The 18,703-nt window shown below is 41.9% G+C and overlaps 1 protein-coding gene across 3 annotated transcripts in view; it reads left to right on the top strand.

The window, feature by feature from the left end:
* Positions 1-18,703, top strand: part of LOC145358875 (zinc finger and BTB domain-containing protein 7A-like) — a 190,958-nt gene that overhangs the window by 71,356 nt on the left and 100,899 nt on the right. The window contains exon 2 of one of the 3 annotated variants that reach the window (XM_080213233.1): positions 15,100-15,221. The exons of 1 other annotated variant lie outside the window; for it this stretch is intronic. In XM_080213233.1, coding sequence (XP_080069359.1) covers positions 15,130-15,221 — 92 coding nt within the window. In that variant the 5' untranslated portion in view covers positions 15,100-15,129. Of the gene's footprint in view, positions 1-14,930; positions 15,222-18,703 lie in introns of those variants that run through there. One more of the 3 variants, XM_080213232.1, reaches the window with a different exon arrangement.

Genomic DNA, 18,703 nt, shown 5'->3' with positions numbered 1-18,703 from the left:
CTAAGAAGGTGATAAAGAAAGGAAGGATAGAGTATGAAGCTAAACTAGCACTAAATATAAAAAATGACAGTAAAAGTTTTTACAAATATATAAAGGAGACTGGCTAGAGTGAGTGTTGGACCCTTGGAGGATGAGAGGGGGGATTTAGCGGTGGGCGATGAGGAAATAGCTGAGGTTTTAAGTAAGTTTTTTGCCTCGGTCTTCATGGAGGAGGACACGAATAGTTTGTCGGGTATTAAAGATAGAAGGACGGTAGGAGTTGAGGGCCTGAATGCGATTACTGTCACTAGAGAGGTAGTGCTTGATAAACTAATGGGACTGAAGGTGGACAAGTCCCCAGGACCGGATGGAATGCATCCCAGGGTTCTGAAAGAAATGGCAGAGGTGATAGTGGATGCCTTAGTAATTACTTATCAAAATTCACTGGACTCCGGGAAAGTGCCGGAAGACTGGAAAACGGCTCATGTTACGCTGCTGTTTAAAAAAAGGTAGCAGACAAAAGGCAGGAAATTATAGGCTGGTTAGCTTAAAGTCTGTAGTTGGAAAAATGCTAGAATCCGTCATCAAAGAAGAAATAGCAAGGCACCTAGAAAAGAACGGTTTGATCGAGCAGACGCAGCACAGATTCGTTAAGGGGAAGTCATGTTTGACGAATTTATTGGATTTCTATTAGAATGTGAATGGTGCAGCAGACAGAGGGGAACCGGTGGATGTGGTGTTTTTAGATTTCCAAAAGGCGTTTGATAAGGTGCCTCACAAAAGGTTGCTACAGAATGTTAGGGTGCATGGAGTTGGGGGTAAGGTGTTAGCATGGATAGAGGATTGGCTCTCTAATAGGAAGGAGAGAATTGATATCAATGGGTGCTATTCTGATGGGCAGTTGGTGACTAGTGGAGTGCCACAGGGATCGGTGCTGGGGCGTCAACTGTTTACCATTTATGTAGATGACCTGGAGGAGGGGGCTGAGTGTAGGGTGACGAAATTTGCTGCTGACACAAAGATGAGTGGAAAACCAAATTGCGTAGAGGGTGTGGAAAGTCTGCGGAGAGTCTGGATAGGCTGAGCGAGTGGGCGAGGACCTGGCAGTTGGAGTATAACGTTAGCAAGTATGAGGTTATCCACTTTGGCAGAAATAATAGTAGGAGGGATTATTATTTAAAAGGCGAAAAGCTGCAGCATGCTTCGGTGCAGAGAGACCTGGGGACCAGTCTGCAGGTGCAGCACGTGATCAAGAAGGCGAATGGGATGCTGGCCTTCATAGCGAGGGGGTTAGAATGTAAAAGTAGGGAGGTCTTGCTGCAACTGTACAGGGTACTGGTGAGGCCGCAGCTGGAGTACTGTGTGCAGTTTTGGTTGCTGCACTTATGCAAGGATATATTGGCCTTGGAGGGAGTGCAGAGAAGGTTCACTAGGCTGATACCGGAGATGAGGGGGTTAGCCTATGAAGAGAGGCTAAATAGACTGGGTCTGTACTCGGAGTTTAGAAGGCTGAGGGGGGATCTTATTGAGACATATAAGATAATGAAGGGGATGGATAGGGTAGAGGTAGAGAGATTCTTCCCGCTTAGAAAGGATAGCAGGACTGGAGGGCACAGTCTCAAGATAAGGGGGGTGCAGTTTAGATCAGAGTTGAGGAGGAACTTCTTCACTCAAAGGGTGGTGAGTCTCTGGAATTCTCTGCCATTGAAGTGGTGGAGGCTACCTTGCTGAATATATTTAAGTCATAGGTAGGTAGGTTTCTGATAGACAAGGGAATTGAGGGTTATGGGGAGAAAGTGGGAAAGTGGAATTGATCCAGTTCAGATCATCCATGATCTTATTGAATGGCGGGGCAGGCTCGAAGGGCTAGATGGCCTACTCCTGCTCCTATTTCTTATGTTCTTAACTGTCCTTTCGGTATCTAAGCTGTGAGATCTAGAATTCCCTCCTTTTTTTAAAGGTTTTACATGTATCTACTTTCTTTGTAAGGTGCTGCTTTGAAATCCACATCTCTGATTAAATGTTTGATCATCTGCCCAGATATCACCATCTTTGGCTTGGTACTTTGCTGGTCCAATGTTCCTTGAGATGTTTTATGTTAAAGATGCTTCATTCATTGGTAAAGCTAAGTTACTGAGAGAGCCCTTTAAATATAGTAATCCTGAACTAGCGAGGATGATATATTAGCAAAATATTAGGGCAGCCTTACTGTTTCTCTTTTACCTCATGGGAACCTCCTTGCTGTTTGCGATAATCATTGGCAGTTCCTCAAAAGCAAGGCTTCGTCAATCTTCAGATGATTGAAGAGCCCAATTCTGGAACCACAAATTCTTCCACAGTGGGAACACGTTATTGTGTGGGGGTGTGGAATTCAGAGCCCTGGGTGGGCTTCTCTCTCCTACCTCTGAAGCTCAACAACTTGACAGAAGGTCCACCGAGGCGCAACCACTTTGCCTAAGTGGAACCATGTCGAGCGGCCTGCAGCCTTTTCCTTTCAGTCATTGATATTAGTGCTTTTATGCTTTAGGGCAGTTTTGAGTGTATCACATAATATATAGGACTTTTATTTGATTTTGTTCCTTCCCATGAGTTGTTTTTCAGCTTCTGTTATTGGGTAAATTTTTTTTTGCTCCAACTTTACACTTACTGTCATACATACTTGGCGTGGAAATGTTAGGACAGAGCACTTGATTTGTGTTAAAATTTGGCTACTTTGCCTGCCTGGGAAGCCATCCAAAGAGACAATGTAGCGTTGGAGAAAATCATTTTAACAGCAAGGCAAGTCAGTACATTGCTCCAGAGCACTGAAGCTTCCTTATGTAACAAGACTCTTTTTTGTAAAAAGGCGTCAGCCACGTTGGTTGTAGCTCTCTGGTCTCTGAATCGGAAGGCCTTAGGCTAAGTTCAACTGTGGACTCTTGATCATGTAATCAAGGCTGAGATTTCAATGCAGATCTATCTTCCAGTTTGTGGGAGCTTGCTGCACAGAAATTGGCTGCCACATTTCTGACATTACAACAGTGACTACATTAGTTGTAAGACATTTGGTGATGTCCTGAGGTCACAAAAGATGCTATATAAATGTAAGTTTTTTTTTCCCTTTTCCTCCTGCACCATGCCTTGTATATGTACCACATGCCAAAAAGCCGACGTGTACTGCATGTACTTTTTTGAATCTTTAATTTTTATTTTCTTTTTGCCCACTCCTCCTCTGAATGCATTAACTGTTTGTTAGGGTGATCATTGTTTCACCATGCTCATCCATACATTCACCAAGTTGTGCCTTGATGGTTAACTGTGTATTTGCAGTTGGACATGCTGCACTTCAATGTCCATATGCTCCAACAGAGATTTCTACACTGAACAGGAGTGGCACAATTGATTGATTGCATCCCTGCAATTACACACACACACACACACATACACACAAAACACCCGCCCCCCCCCATCACCAGGCCCTTTTAGGTTAATTGTAATTAACTGAGATATGACTCTTGTAACAGACCAGGGATTAATCCTCAGGCCTGTATAGACAATACAATGCTGGGTTTATGGCATTTTTTAATCAGGTCGATGGTTCAAACGGAATAGCTGTCCCTCTTTTTTTTCACTTTGTTACCGAAAGTTTATAGTCTGTGACACAGTACAGTCTGATCCTGCTAAACACACAGCTACTTTGCCAAGTCCCTTTGTGTCTCAAATTGAGGCCTTTGCAAAACAAATTTGAGATGCTTTAACCAAATACAAGTCCAAGATTGGGAACCAAAGCGCAGTTAATGAATGAATGGCAAAGAATTGAAATGGAACTAAAAGTATGTGACACTTTTGCCAGGTTCTTGGAATATTCTTTGTCTTGAATCAGAATTTTCATATTTAGCTGCTGTGCCTGAGAGCACTTTGGTTACATCACCATTTACTAAACCATTGGACAAATGTAAGCAATGAGCCAAATAATCAGGTCTTCAGATCTTCATATGACTGCGATACACATTTGGACCCTGTGGAGGTTCTGAAGCCCAGTTCCACATGGGAAATTACCCAAGAAGTTTCAGCTTCCAATGCGCAATTCTCCAGCTCCTCAGGATCCTCCATAGATATCTCCCACTCTGAGCTAAAGTTGGAAATTTCAGGCAGCTGCCTGGTACTTACCTGGATATTTATCAGTCAGATTAAAAGCTGGCCTAATATCTGGTTAGCTAAGTGTAACCATGTAACTGCAGTTTTCTGGCTGATCTATTTAGGGTATAGTGGTTCTGACAGTGGTTAGAAAATTTGAGCCAATGTGATCTGAACAGGTCCCAGTGTTGGATTTCGGGCCTGTTTTAAATATTGTAATCTCTGTCATGCCAGCAGTGAAACATCATAATTGACCTTGTTGTCCCAAGTCGCACACATTTTAAAAATCAGTCAGTGTTTGTTTTTGACTAGTATTCAGTTCCTCCTGCAGCAAAAGCTTTATGTGCAGACTTCTGCGAGAGCAAAGCTATATTTGATTCCTGTGCCCCCTTTTCTGTGGTTGAATAACTTCCAACATTCACTGTTCATTCATGAGATATGGGCATCACTGACTTAGCAAGCATATATTGTCCATCCCTAATTGTCTTTGATAAGATGGTGTGTTGCCTTTTTAAACCCCTGCAGTTTATGGAGTAGGTACACCCACAGTGCTGTTAGGAAGGCAGTCCCAGGATTTTGGCCCAGCAACACTTCCTTCACTGATGATGTTCCAAGTCAGGATGTTGTGTGGCTTGGAGTGGAACATGCAGATGGAGGTGTTCCCATGCATCTGCTGCCCTTCTCTGAGTAGAAGTTACAAGTTTAGAAGGTGCAGTCGAAGGAGGCTTGGTGTATCTTGTAATCGGTACTTACCGCTATCACAGTATATTGGTGGTGAAGGGAGTGAATGTTTATTATGAATAGGATACCAATCAAGTTATTGCTTTATTCTGAATGGTGTTGGAGTTTCGAGCGTTGCATCTGTGCTCTGGGCAAATGGAGCGAATTCCTTCACAGTGCTGACTTGTGTCTTGTGGAGAGGTTTTGGGAAGTCAGGAGGTGAGTTACTCGCTGCAGTCTCTGACTGGCTTAATGTGTCTTTAGTACAGAATCTTTTTAATTAAGGTGTAAACTTTTCCTCTTCCTTGACACTCACACAAACAAATAGTGCGAGAGTGAAAAAAATCATTAACTGCCACATCCAGGTGCTTGCCAGAGGTGATTATTTGTGTCAAACACTGAAGTCAAAAATAAGGAGTTGATCTGTGATCTTCTGATAGTAATAGAATCCCTACAGTGTAGATGGAGGCTATTTGGCCCATTGGGTTTGCACTGACCATAAAAACACTTAGGGCCTATCCTTGTATTTACCCTGCTAGTTCCCCTGACACTAAGGGGCAATTTAGGAAGGCCAGTCCACCTAACCTGCACATCTTTGGAGTGTGAGAGGAAACCCAGAGCACCCCAGGTGAAACCCATGCAGACACGAGAACGTCTAAACTTCACATAGTCAGTCACCCAAGGCTGGACTTGAACCTGGGTCCTTGGTGCTATGAGGCAGCAGCACTAACCACTGTGCCATTATGCCTCCCAACCAATTTTAACATTATTCACAAACACAGTATTGGAGCTTCCAAATGGCATATTGATACCCCTTTAGCAAGTGGCTTTCCCACTGATAGCACTTGTATTGTCCAACTGTCCAATATCAAGTTCTGGTGAGCTGATCTACAGCTTATCCTTGCACAGACTGAAGCCCTCCTGTTCTGCCGTCACCAGTGGCTGTTGGCTTTCAGCTGTAAATCCTATCAATCTGCCTGGCTGCGCACTCCTTCCCTTGCTTGGCACCATGTCGTACAAGCCAAAGGTGACTGAGCTAAGCTTTCAACCTCATGGGATTATTTGCTATCACTTTTGGAAGGTTGCCAGTTTCTTGCTTTTGCCTCACATTTAACCACACCACCTTCGTCCTAAATTTTCTCATGAGCCTCCTCCACTTGCAGCCTTTACAAGCTGTAACTAGTTTGGAAATCTCCTGCGTCCGTTGAATGAACTTCAGTTCCCTTTTGCAGCCTCATTCAAGTCCTTCAGTAGGGAAATGCTGTCCAGTTCTACATCTTAGCCTGTCCAGTCTGACTCTGGACTGTTGCTTAACTTCTGCACTACCATCAAAGACCTCAGCCTTTGCCATTCAACCCTGCTTCCTGGAGTTCCCTATTGGTGATGCTGTGTCCAGCTATCAAAAACCTAAATTTGAAAAAAAAATCTAATCCCCAATCCACACATTTCTTCACCCTTTTCAAAGTACTTGGGAAACGGCTGTTTCTGAGGAGTATTAAGTGTAAGTTACTGATTTGAGGTACTGTGAAAAATGTTAAATTTTTAAAAATGTTAAATGTTAAATAAAAAATGTTAAATGTTGCAGTCGCAGCAACAAAAAGGAAATGTTTTTGAAATACAACTTCGGTGGTGGGGCGGGGGGTGTCACAATCTTTTTAGATGCATGTGCTACATTTGATGTGAAACTTTCCTTAGGTTCCTTTTTTAATATTTTACAGAAATTCCTAAAATCTAATGTGCAAGTAAAAAGATAATTAAAATAATTGACAAAATGCTGGTCTTTAGCTCCAGATGACTGGAACACAAAGTGGTGAAGGTTAAACTCCAGCTGCACAGAACTGGTGCAATCCCATCTGGAACACTGCATTCAGGTCTCGGCATTGCACCTCAAGAAGGTCTATTGGCCTTGGAGACAGTGAAATGCAGATCCATATAATGATACTGGGAACTGATAGGGTTAAGAACGTAAGAACTAGGAGCAGGAATAGGCCATCTGGCCCCTCGAGCCTGCTCTGCCATTCAATAAGGTCATGGCTGATCTTTTTGTGGACTCAGCTCCACTTATCCGCCCACTCACCATAACCCTTAATTCCTTTACTGTTCACAAATTTATCTATCCTTGCCTTAAAAACATTTAATGAGGTAGCCTCAGCTGCTTCACTGGGCAAGGAATTCCACAGATTCACAAACCTTTGGGTGAAGAAGTTTCTCCTCAACTCAGTTCTAAATCTGCTCCCTCTTATTTTGAGGCCATGCCCCTTAGTTCTAGTTTCACCTGCCAGTAGAAACAACTTCCCTGCTTCTATCTATTCCCTTCATAGTCTTATATGTTTCTATAAGATCTCCCCTCGTTCTTTGAATTCCAATGAGTATAGCCCCAGTCTATTCAGTCTGTCCTCACAAGCCAATCCTTTAAGTTATGAAAACAGGTATCATTGGGCTTATATTTCCTTAAACCAAAAGATTAAGATGTGACTTAATTGAGCTGTTGAGTTGATTTAAAGGAACTGATTGGATGGATTGAGAGAAACTGTTTCCTCTAGTGTTCAGGAATGCAGAACAATGTGGCATAGGCTATTCAGGGATATGTCAAAAAACACAACAACATGCTTTTAACACAGCAAAATTTGCCAAGGCACTTCACACTGGAGTGTTATCAAACAAAATCTGACACCAAGCCACACACAAGGATACTAGGACAGAAGACTCATTTTAAGGGGCACCTTTGTGGAGGCAGTGGGGTGGAGAAATTGAGAGAGGGAATTCCAAAACTTAGAGCCTTGGCAGCTGAGGGAATGTCCACCACTCAAAAGGCCAGAATAGGAGGAGTGCAGAGATCACTTAAGGTTATGTAGGCTCAGATGAGATCTTGGAGGGATTCGAAAGCAAGGATGAGAATATTAAAGTTGAGATGTTGCTCCCCCAGGAACTTAAGTGGGCACCATATTGAGCTTGTGCTCTGGCGCTGGAAGAGGAGTGACGAAAGTTAAAGTTGAACGTTTGTTTATTAGTGTCACAAATAGGCTTACATTAACACTGCAATGAAGTTACTGTGAAAATCCTCCAGTCACCACACTCCAGCGTTTGTTCAGGTACACTGAGGGAGAACTTAGCATGGCCAATGCATCTAACCAGCACGTCCTTCGGACTGTGGGAGGAAGCTGGAGCAGCCGGAGGAAACTCGTGGGGCAAATGTGCAGACTCCACACAGACTGTGACCTAGCGCGAATCGAATCTGGGTCTCTGGCGCAGTGAGGCAGCTAACCATTATGACACCATACCGCCAGGTCTTCACATAAAGTTACAGAAATCAAATTCTTTGTTAATGATATGTTAAATCATAAAGATACCCAGATGAAGGACCTTGAATACGTATAAAGAAAGGCTGTTCAACCCAACTGTCTGCCTCCCTTTTGTGGGTGTCTGGAGGGGAAGCATGAGGTGTCCACCACTATGCTTGAGACCTTTTGTGACTGGCGGTACCAAAGGGACTGGAGTGCATTATTTTCACCCAACATGATATTTGCATTTAACTTGATAAGTTTCCTTTCAGTTTTTTTTTGTTACAGAGGCCCTTTAAAGGGTCGGTGGTTCATGAATTACCTTTGAGTGAGTCAAATAAAATCAAAGTTATCAAAAGACTACTACCACTGGGTGTTGGTTAGGGAGGAGACAGATATATGTAATGTTACATTCTGCAAATAAATCTAGTATCAAGTAAAAATGATTGGCATCTGGCTTCAGAGTGAACTGACACATTTTTCCCATAAGCTGTTGACACTCATGTTCAGTTGAAAATTTCAACACTTGGGCTTAGTAGATTATTGTCAGGAAGGGTTTAAGGGTCATTAGGTGGAGTTAGGGTGCAGTTCTTATGAAACATGGTGGTGGACTGAATAGCTACTCTGTCCCTATGTTTTGCCTTGTCCAGGCACACGCTTTTCTTATTCCATCTTTCCTGAAGACATTGCTCGGAAACAGTTTCATGTACAATGACTGACCTCCCAAATGGCCATTCTTGTCTGTTTATAGACCAAAATATTGGGCAAGGCACCGCTATCCATCAACTCCTGCTCTTGCTCACTATTCACACACCTTTTCCAGAAAGGACCACCTAAATAGCAATTACTAGGTAGATAGAGGGGAAGCCATTCAGCCCATTTTGGCCATCCAGAATGACTGGACATCACCCTCCCATTCCCATCGGGAGCACCAACTGTTTCCATTATTGTAGCTTGTCATTCTCTCCCAATAAGAATGCTGAAGAGTCCATTCCATTTGTTGGCCATTTTGTGTGGAGACCTTCCTGATATCAGACCTAACGTTACATTTTATTAGTTTGAACCTGTCTCCTTACCTCTTCATAAAATGTTACACACAACACAGAAACAAGTCATTTGGCTCACCGCCTGTGCAGTTTTTTGAAAGAACTATCTGGTTGTTTCCACTCCCTTACCATTTCACCATAGCCCACACGTTCTGCTTTTTCAAAAATTTATCCAATTCCCTTTAGAAAGTTTTTAAATGATTGAATCTGCTCTTCGTGGCCCTTTTGGACAGAGCATTCCAGATCATCCTGATTTACTGAGTAAAAAAATGTTTTCAAGTCACCTTTTTTACAAAATATTTTAAATTTGTCCTGCTGGTTACTGACCCAACTGCTGCTGGAAACAATTTCTCCTTATTTGCTCTGTCAAAACAAGATTTTAAATACCACCACCCCCCGCCCCCGCTCAAGTCTCCATTTGGACTTCATTTTAAGAAGAACATCACCAGTTCCTCTGGTCTATACCTATAACCGAAACCTTTCATGCCATTCAAGAAATGCACGCTCTTTAAAGTCCTGACATCCTTTATAAGATATTGTGCTCTGAATTGGCCACAATTTTTTGGGGCCTATCCCAAGTTTTGTAGTGTTGAACATATTTCTTTTTGTGTTCTGTATCTCTATTGATTAAAAACCAAGGATTCCATATCCATTAGAGCCTTCTTAACTTGTCCTGCTATATTCAAAAGAGTTAACTCTTTTTTTTATTCCTGTACCCCTTTTAAAATTGTTTATATTGCCTTTTCTCATCAAGGTGAATCAGTTCACACTTGTATTAAATTTCATCTGTCTTGTGTCTGCCCATTTCACTAGTAGTCTACGATCTCTTGAAAGCTGTCACTATCCTTTTATGTTTGCAAGTTTTGTACCATCTGCAAACTTTGGAAATATGCCTTGTATGTCCAGATTATTAATCTGTATGATAGCGCAATGGTCTCAACACCAACCTCATGGGGAGCACTGTACACTACCCTAGTCTGGAAACAACCATTCATCATTATTCTCTCCTTTCTACCCTTAACTACTTTTTGTAGGCGTGCATCCACTGCCCTTTTTAATCTCGTAGCTTTTAATTTTGTTAATTAGTTTATAATGTAGTGTTTTATCAATGCCTTTTGTAAGTCACTATGCATAAACATTAACCACAATATCCTCCTCAAAGAACTTGACCAAGTTAGTCAAACTCTATTTCCCTCTTTTTATTAAAAAAAAGCATGTTGGCTTTCATTTATTAACCTATATTTTTCTAAATGCTTATTAATTTTGCCCTGCATTAATTTATTCTCAAAAGCTTGGTCTGTAATTGTTGTGTTTCTCCTTTCCACCTTTTTATTGAAGGAAGTTCTGTTAATGTTTCCGATGTACTTTTTTTTAAATATACAATTTTCTATAACTTGTGTCATCTCAAGGCCAAAGAGTCCAAGTTTCTCTCTTAACTCAAATTTCTAGGGATCGCTTTCCCTACCTCCAGGATCCTGATGATGTCCCTGTGCCTTGCTTACATGAGCAGGATACTGTAATTAAGGTGCATTCTGACTAGTATTTTGTGCAGTTTGATCCTAACTATGATTTCAACTTTATGGTGTTGCCTTTTTGTAACTTGCCCTTCTCTGTAAGTGTCAAAGTGCTTTGTCACCATTTAAGTACTTTTTGAAGTCACTGTTATTGTTTGCCGTGTTTTCTACATTATGTGCACAATGACAGCCCATAAACAGCAATGACTAGATCATTTGTTTTTTCTTGTGTGTGATTTCGATTTGAGGGATAAATAGGGCACCAGGATAACTCCCTTGCCTATCTTCAAAGCAGTCTCATGAGATCTTTTGCATATAACCAAGCAGTTTGATGGGGTTTTGGCTCAACATCTAGTCTGAAAGAAGACCTCTCCAACAATGCAGTGTTCCCTCAGTAATGTACTAGCACGTCAGCCTCGATTTTTGGAGTGGAACTTGAACCCAATGCTACCCATTGAGCCACGACTGGCACACAAAAACCACATATGTTGAGGATAAAATCCTAGATCTTTCAACTTGTTCTTTTGCTGTTTCAATGGCATTAAAGAAACAGTGCGAGAGAAGCTAGTTGAGATATTCCCCTCCTTCCCAAGTGAACACTTGACAGTGAAATTGGGCTTCAGTGCTCAAGCAAAATGAGTGATAGTGAATCGGCCGCATGCCAGGTGGTTTTTAAAAATACTCAGTGGAAATCAATGGAGCATGGACCACTCTTTCATTTCTACCTGTTTTGTATTACTGAGCAAGACCAATATCATCACCACCATATCCAGTAGAATGTAAGTGTAATGCAAAAACCTACTTTGTTCCCTCCACTTGAATTGCTGTTTGTAACCCAATTTGCATGATATTTAAGAGTGCCCTTTTTATAAAAGAATTTTAAACAGCTATATGAATCAGCAGCTGTTTAATTCAAGGCTCCAAATGATAATTTTGTAAAGTAAAAAGAAATACTTGTGTTTGTAAAGAATTTTTCACACTTGGAACACCCCTTATTGCCAATGTTGATTTATTATTGTCACATGTATTGGGATACAGTGAAAGGGATTGTTTCTTGCGCACTATACAAAGCATACCACTGTAGAGTACTCGGGGGAGAAGAAAAGGATGGGATGTAGAATGTAGTGTTGCAGTTACTGATGAAGTGAAGAGAAAGATCAGCTCAATGTATAAAAGATTTAAAAAACATTATTAAAAAGTTTTGAAAGCATTAGAGGTAAGTTTTAAGAGCATAGAGTATAAGATAGAATTAGAGGGTGTGCATGGTGGTACAGTGGTTAGCACTGCTGCCTCACAGTGCCAGGGACCTGGGTTCAATTCACGGCTTGGGTCACTATCTGTGTTGAACGTAGAACATTACAGCACAAACAGGCCCTTCGGCCCACAAGTTGCGCCGATCACATCCATACCTACCAAGCTGTAGAACTATCTAACTCCCAATCCCATTAAATCCCATGTACTCATCCAGAAGTCTTTTTTAAGGACCCCAACGAGTTCGCCTCTACCACCACCGACGGCAGCCGATTCCACTCACTCACCACCCTCTGAGTGAAAAACTTACTCCTAACATCTCCTCTGTACTTGCTTCCCATCACCTTAAACCTGTGTCCTCTCGTAGCGACCATTTGAGCCCTGGGAAATAACCTCCGAGAATCCACCCTATCTATTCCTCTCAACATTTTATAAACCTCTATCAGGTCGCCTCTCAACCTTTGTCTCTTCAGGGAGAAGAGACCTAGCTCCCTCAACCTATCTTCATAAGGCATGTCTCCCAATCCAGGCAACATCCTTGTAAATCTCCTCTGCACCCTCTCAATAGCTTCCACATCCTTCCTGTAATAAGGCGACCAGAACTGTGCACAGTACTCCAAGTGGAGTTTGTGCATTCTTTCTGTGTCTGTGTAGGTTCCCTCTGGGTACTCTGGTTTCCTTCCACAGTCCAAAGATGTGCAGGTTAGGTGAATTTGCCATGCTAAATTCTCCATCAGTTACCCGAGCAGGTGCTGGAATGTGGTGACAAGGAGATTGTCACGCTAACTCCATTGCGGTGTTAATGTAAGCCTACTTGTGACTAATAAATAAAATTTTATGCTGGGGATAGCTCACAAGAAGTCATCTCGCTCCTGGCACTGTTGTAATGTAAAACATTGCAGCTAAAACAGCAATGTGATCATGACCAGAAGTTCTGTTTTAGTGAAATTGGTTGTTGAATAAATACTGGAAGAACACCAGGAAGAAATCTCCTGCTGAACATAAAGGTAGGGAAGTATTGTTGCAGCTATACAAAGCATTGGTGAGACCGCATCTGGAGTATTGTGGTGTGGATGTTCTGCACAGTTCTGGTGCCTTTTTATTGCAGAAAAGATGTAGTGGATTGGAGGCAGTTCAGAGGAGGTTCACTAGATTGATTCCAGGGATGTCATACGAAGAGAAATCAAACAGTTTAGGCCTAAACTTTCTGAAATTTAGAAGGATGAGGGGAGATCAAATTGAGGTGTACAATATGATAAAAGATATGGTAAAAAGTGGGTGCTTCCTTTTGTGGGGCATTCTAGAACGAGAGGTCATAGTCTTAGAATAAGGGATAGGAAATATAAAATGGAATTGAGGAGAAACTACTTCTCCCAAAGGGTTGTGAATCTGTGGAATTTGCTACCCCAGAGTGTGGTGAATGCTGAGACAGGAGCAAATTTAAGGAGGAGTTAGACAAATTTTTAGTTTGATAATGGGTTGAAGATTATGGGGAGAAGACAGGAAAATGGGGATGAGGAGCATTTCAAGCATGATCGAATGGCAGAGCAGACTCGATGGGCCAAATGGCCTAATTCTGCTCCTCTATCTTATGAATTTATTTTCCTCCAAATGGTGCCATTGGATGCCCACCTGAGGGGGCAAGTTAGGACCCCAGTTTAAAATCTCTTTCGAAAAACAGGACATTGAACAGTGTAAAACTGCATTGGAATAAAAAAAATCACGCAACACCATTAATACATTCTTTAATGTTTATTAATAAACTACAGCTATTACTCCTGAAATCTTAATTATGTTATCTTGCCTTGTATTACGGATTAGAACAGGATCGTAAACCTGGGTATAACCAAAATGATTTGAATTTTGGGGACTGCAACAAAGCTCCATGCTGATACTTTATTACATGAGTGTGTGAAAATTGCTCCTGAGCTGGTGACTGGATTTTTCATATAACCCAATCATCTTGAGAAAATCAGCTCTACGTTTTGATCTGACTGGGGAATGAGTGAGAGAAAAAGTGTGCGTACTGTGTAGGAAGAGTGAGACAAGGGCAAAGAATTTCTTTGGCAATGTTTAAAGGGACATTGAAGATGTTGCTAAAGGACTTTTAGAGCATTGTACACTTATGTAGGATGCAATGGCCTGATGTCATGAATTAACTTTTAAATTTTCTTCCAATTTGAAGATCTGAAAACTCATTTGGCAAAATAGGAACGGAGGAAAAATTGCCTGCAACTAACAACTTAGTTGATTTCATTCTTAAAGCAGGCTGTTCCAGGAAGTGGGCCTGCCAGATGAATTGCCATTTGTGGTAACTCTTCCCCTTTAAAAGTTGGGTCGTCACAAAAAAGGACGGTTGAGTTCTCTTGCACTTTAACCACTGTGGTGAGGGAATTATAGGGAGGGGCTGAGTCAAATTGTGTCATGTTACTTGCACAGTGCGGGTATTTTTTTTGGGCACAAGCCATCCCGGCGCACTAACAAAAAAAGGGTTTGTTTAATCCTCAACAGTGTGGGTACTGAGTGCCAACAGTGCCTCTTCATCTGATGCCCATGTGAATCAAGTCATGCATGTGACTATCTGTGTGCTTCAGGTCATGTTGTTGCTATAGTACTATTTCTGGTTGATCTTGGATCAGCCCACCAATCAGTAAGAACAGCCAGGAGCAAGCTGGTGCTTGCCAATTTAACCCATGGCGAAACTTTTGAGTGTTGAGTCAACTCTTTTGAGAGCTATACTTCCCCCAGTGCAGAAAAGGGATTATCTATTTCATTTTTTTATAATTAAAAACTAGCATGAGAATTCCTGCAAACAGTCAGCTTGAAGCTATACAGCAGCAGCTGTACTAAATTTGATTTAAGATTTTGTTGCATGGAATTCAGTTTTGGAGTAGGCTGTTTGAATCAGTGAATTAAGTAACTTCCCTGTGTTAAAGGGTGGTTCTGCGTGTTTGGCTGGGAGGAGTCACTAAGCTGCGTCAGTGTGAGAGACCTAAATTAATCCCAGTGGGGATACAATCATTAACACGCAAGGTGCTGGCTGGGAGGAGTTACTGAACCTTGTAGTGTGAGGAACCTGAGTTGGCACCAGTAAAAGATCGTCCTTTTTCCTTTTGACTATCTTGAGAGCTTCGTGATGTTTTTAGTTCAGATCAATTTGAGTCTGTTAATTTAGCTTCCTCGTACTGTCAGGTACAATTAAACTCCTCTGGCTGGTTCAAGATGATGTCTTCTTCAATGTTATTGAAACAGAAATATTACAAAAAGATCAACTGCAAAGACCAGCAGAAAAAACGAAATGTCAATCATAAAATGTGAGTAGTTTTGTTTTTAAACTTTCTTTGCTTCTGGTGTTACAACCCACTCCGACCACATCGAATGACCTATTCATGACACTGCCGTGCTCTCAAGTCAGATAAGAGCTAATTAACATAGCCTTGTGTGATCAGCCTCCCTTTTTGCGACCCCCCCCCCCCCCCCCCCAACTTTGTTGAAGGGACTCTCTCTCTCTCTCTCTCTCTCTGTAGTTGTCTCTCCCCCGTGTATTTCTGAGAACCCATACGTATCAAGTACCTCTTTCCTCCGAGCTGGTTGTGGTATTCCCTGTCATTAAGTTGTCTCGACCCTCCCTGTTTCTCAGAATTGTACGGTGATGTTTTATATGTTTGCTGCTAAAAATTGACTTCTGTTCGCCTTTTTGAAGGAGTTATAGTCTTGCATGTTTGCATAGTAGCTGGTAGACTGCCTTTTAATCAGTGTACAAGAATGTACTAGATCATAGGTTGTGAGTAACAATTTAATCTCCTGGGGTGTATTGTGTTTTTTCTCCTGGAAGTTCCTTTTCAGTGGCTCTGCTAAGCTAAAATACAATTCTGCTCTGCCGCCGTAATGTGATTGGATCTCAAAGGCAAAAGCCTGACATCAGTTTGGACAAATTCTTTGATCTCGTATGGTTGGCTTTTATTATTGAATGGGGCAAGACAGCCCCATTTTAAATGGGCAGGTTGTCTGGTAAACTAATTAATCGTACTGCCACATAGAGCAGGGTACAGTAACCTTACTGGCAGCGTGACAGTGGCCTTGGTGAGCTTGTTTAGTGTTGAAGTGTTTAATCCAAGTTGTACTTAATGGACTTTTTCACAATTCAAGAATATTTTGAGTAAATTATGTGGTTCTGAGGCAAACTCAGCAAGGCCCCAGTTTTGATCCATGATCTCTTGATTGCGTTAGCCAGATAGGGTAGAAGTGGGGGCACTGCATTTTGGTCTCTGTTTGCATGAGTTTATTAGGAAGGAATCAGCAAGGTTTTACTCTCCTGTCTCTGACTGGAAAGTGTCTGGCACAGGCTGAGGAGTAGATTGGGCTCCTGTCAGATGCCTCTCCTGCTGTTCAATAGTCACCTAAAAGATGGATAATGGCTACTTAATCCAAAATTGAGCTAAAGGGTCACTTCAGTAAAAGGTTCCTGTCGAGGTTTCACAGCTCAGCAGCGAGGACATTTTATTGCAGCAGAGTCATCTTTCTGTTCCCTCCCCCACACAATTTGACTATACCAGAAGTGGCTAAACCAGGAACTTCAACTGCCAAAAAAACCCTGAGATCCGCCCCTTAGTGAACTCGGCAACTGCTACTTAAAGGAAAAGACTAGTTAAATATAGAGAAGGCACAGCAGAGGAATAATAGTTCCAATCAATAACCGGGTTAAAAGCAGGGTGGCTGACTGGGTGGAGTTGTAGATACTGAGTGGTGATAATGACACACAATGTGGAATTATTGTGGTATATTACAACATTAGTTTATGAAGGAGTAGATATCACAAAAGAATGCAAAAGCGCTAAAGTGTACTTTATTCTCTGGTATATTCCAAAAAGAATGTCACTCAGAAATCAAGAGTACGAACGTCCATATTTTTGAGTGTATGGATGTACATTGCGTGCCAATCATATTCCTCTCCAGTGATTGCTTGCTTGGCACTTGTTCAATTTCAGTAATTAACTCCTCTTTTGAGTCAATCTTCCTCAGCATCAATGTTTCAAGATTGTAAGTGTGGTCCAGAATTTGCTATACCACATAAAATGAAGTAAATGGAAAGAACTCTTGTTTATATCCCTTCCTTACCTTCAGGATGTCATAAAGCTCTTTACAGCCAAAGAAGTACTTTTTTGAAGTGTAATCACTATTGTAATGTTTGGAGCCATGGCTGGTGGCACAGTGGTTAGCACTGCTGCCTCTCAGCACCAGGGAACTGGGTTCAATTCCTGGCTTAGGTCACTGTCTGTGTGGAGTTTGCATGTTCTCCCCGTTCTGTGAGCTTCCTCCGGTGCTCTGGTTTCCTCCCACAGTCTGAAAAACATGCTGGTTGGGTGCATTGTCCACACAAAATTCTCCCTCAGTGAACCCAAACAGGCGACTAGTGGATTTTCACAGTAACTTCAGTGTTAATGTATGCCTACTTGTAACACTAAAAAATAAATTTAAAAAGACTTTTTTTAAAAATTCCATGCAGCAAGATCCCATAAGTAGCGTTGAAACAAATGACCAGATGATCTGTTTCTGATATTAGCTGAGGGATAAGAAATGGCCAGGTCTGCAAGGAGAATTCCCTTACTCTTCACAGAGTGCTATCTGACCTTTTTATTTCAAATTGAATGACCAGCCAGGGCCACATCCAAAAGACAGCACCGTAGACAATGCAGCATTCCCTCAGCATTGCACTGGAGTGAGCTGAGTTTATGTGCTGAAGTCCATGGAATCAGACATGAACCCACAACCTCCTGACTCCAAGGCCAGAGTTATACCACAGAGCCACAGCTGACTCATTTGAATTTTGTTCATCTGTTTTGATGCAGGCAAGCCTTGTTTGCTTGGGACATGTATGCATTTAGACTACCTTTTTTATAGGTGGCATTCAGACTAGGAGAGTGGCATCATTTCTCTGCATACCTGTGGGAAACTGCAGGAGCATTGTCATCTGAATGTCTTGCAGAATACTTTTTGAAATTATGTTGGAGCTATGTTGCTGTCTGAAATGCCATCTCCAGTCTCTCTGCTGAATGGTGTCACTGGTCCATTTCCACAGCAACTGTAATTTTAGAATAATAACTGTTTGATTTATCACTGTATTTTTAACTCTATTTAAGTTTAGCTTCAATTGCTTAACTTTGCAGTCTCTCCCCCCCCCCGCCCTTCCCACTTTTGACTTGCTGGAGTACTCGATAACCCCCCGCCACCACCACCACCACCCACCACCAATGCACTTTTCATTTGCTGCCATTTATGTATATGTGTATTTGCCTTGCTGTTGCTGCATGGCCTGATAACACTGCCACATCTTGTGTTTCAGCCCACTCCAAGCCCACACACCAACAGTTCTTAAAAAATTAATTCTTGGAATGGAATTTTCCTGTCCTGTCAGCTACAAGACTGGAAATTTTCCCCCCTGCAAAGTTATTGAACCTTTTGCTGCTCCATCTGATTTTCCATTCTGGCCATGACAATTCCTGCTGCACTGGGAGAATGGAAAATTTAGGTTTTGGGATGTGGGTGGTGTTACTTAAGGTTAGCATTTTTTTTGCTCTTTTTCATGGGATGTGGGTGTCACTGGCAGCGTCAGTATTTACTGCCCATCCCTAATTACCTTAAAGTGGTTGAGTTGCCTTCTTAAACTGTTGCAGTCCATGTGGTGCAGATACACCAACAGTTCTGTTCAGGAGAACATTCCAGAACTTTTATCCAGCAACAGTGAAGGAATGATGATATCGTTCCAAGTCAGGATGTCGTGTGAATTGGAGAGGAA

The sequence above is a fragment of the Carcharhinus amblyrhynchos genome, chromosome 26 (assembly GCF_965287045.1).
Source record: "Carcharhinus amblyrhynchos chromosome 26, sCarAmb.v2.hapA, whole genome shotgun sequence".
Taxonomy (NCBI): Eukaryota; Metazoa; Chordata; class Chondrichthyes; order Carcharhiniformes; family Carcharhinidae; genus Carcharhinus; species Carcharhinus amblyrhynchos.
This window is presented reverse-complemented; position numbering and strand designations above follow the sequence as displayed.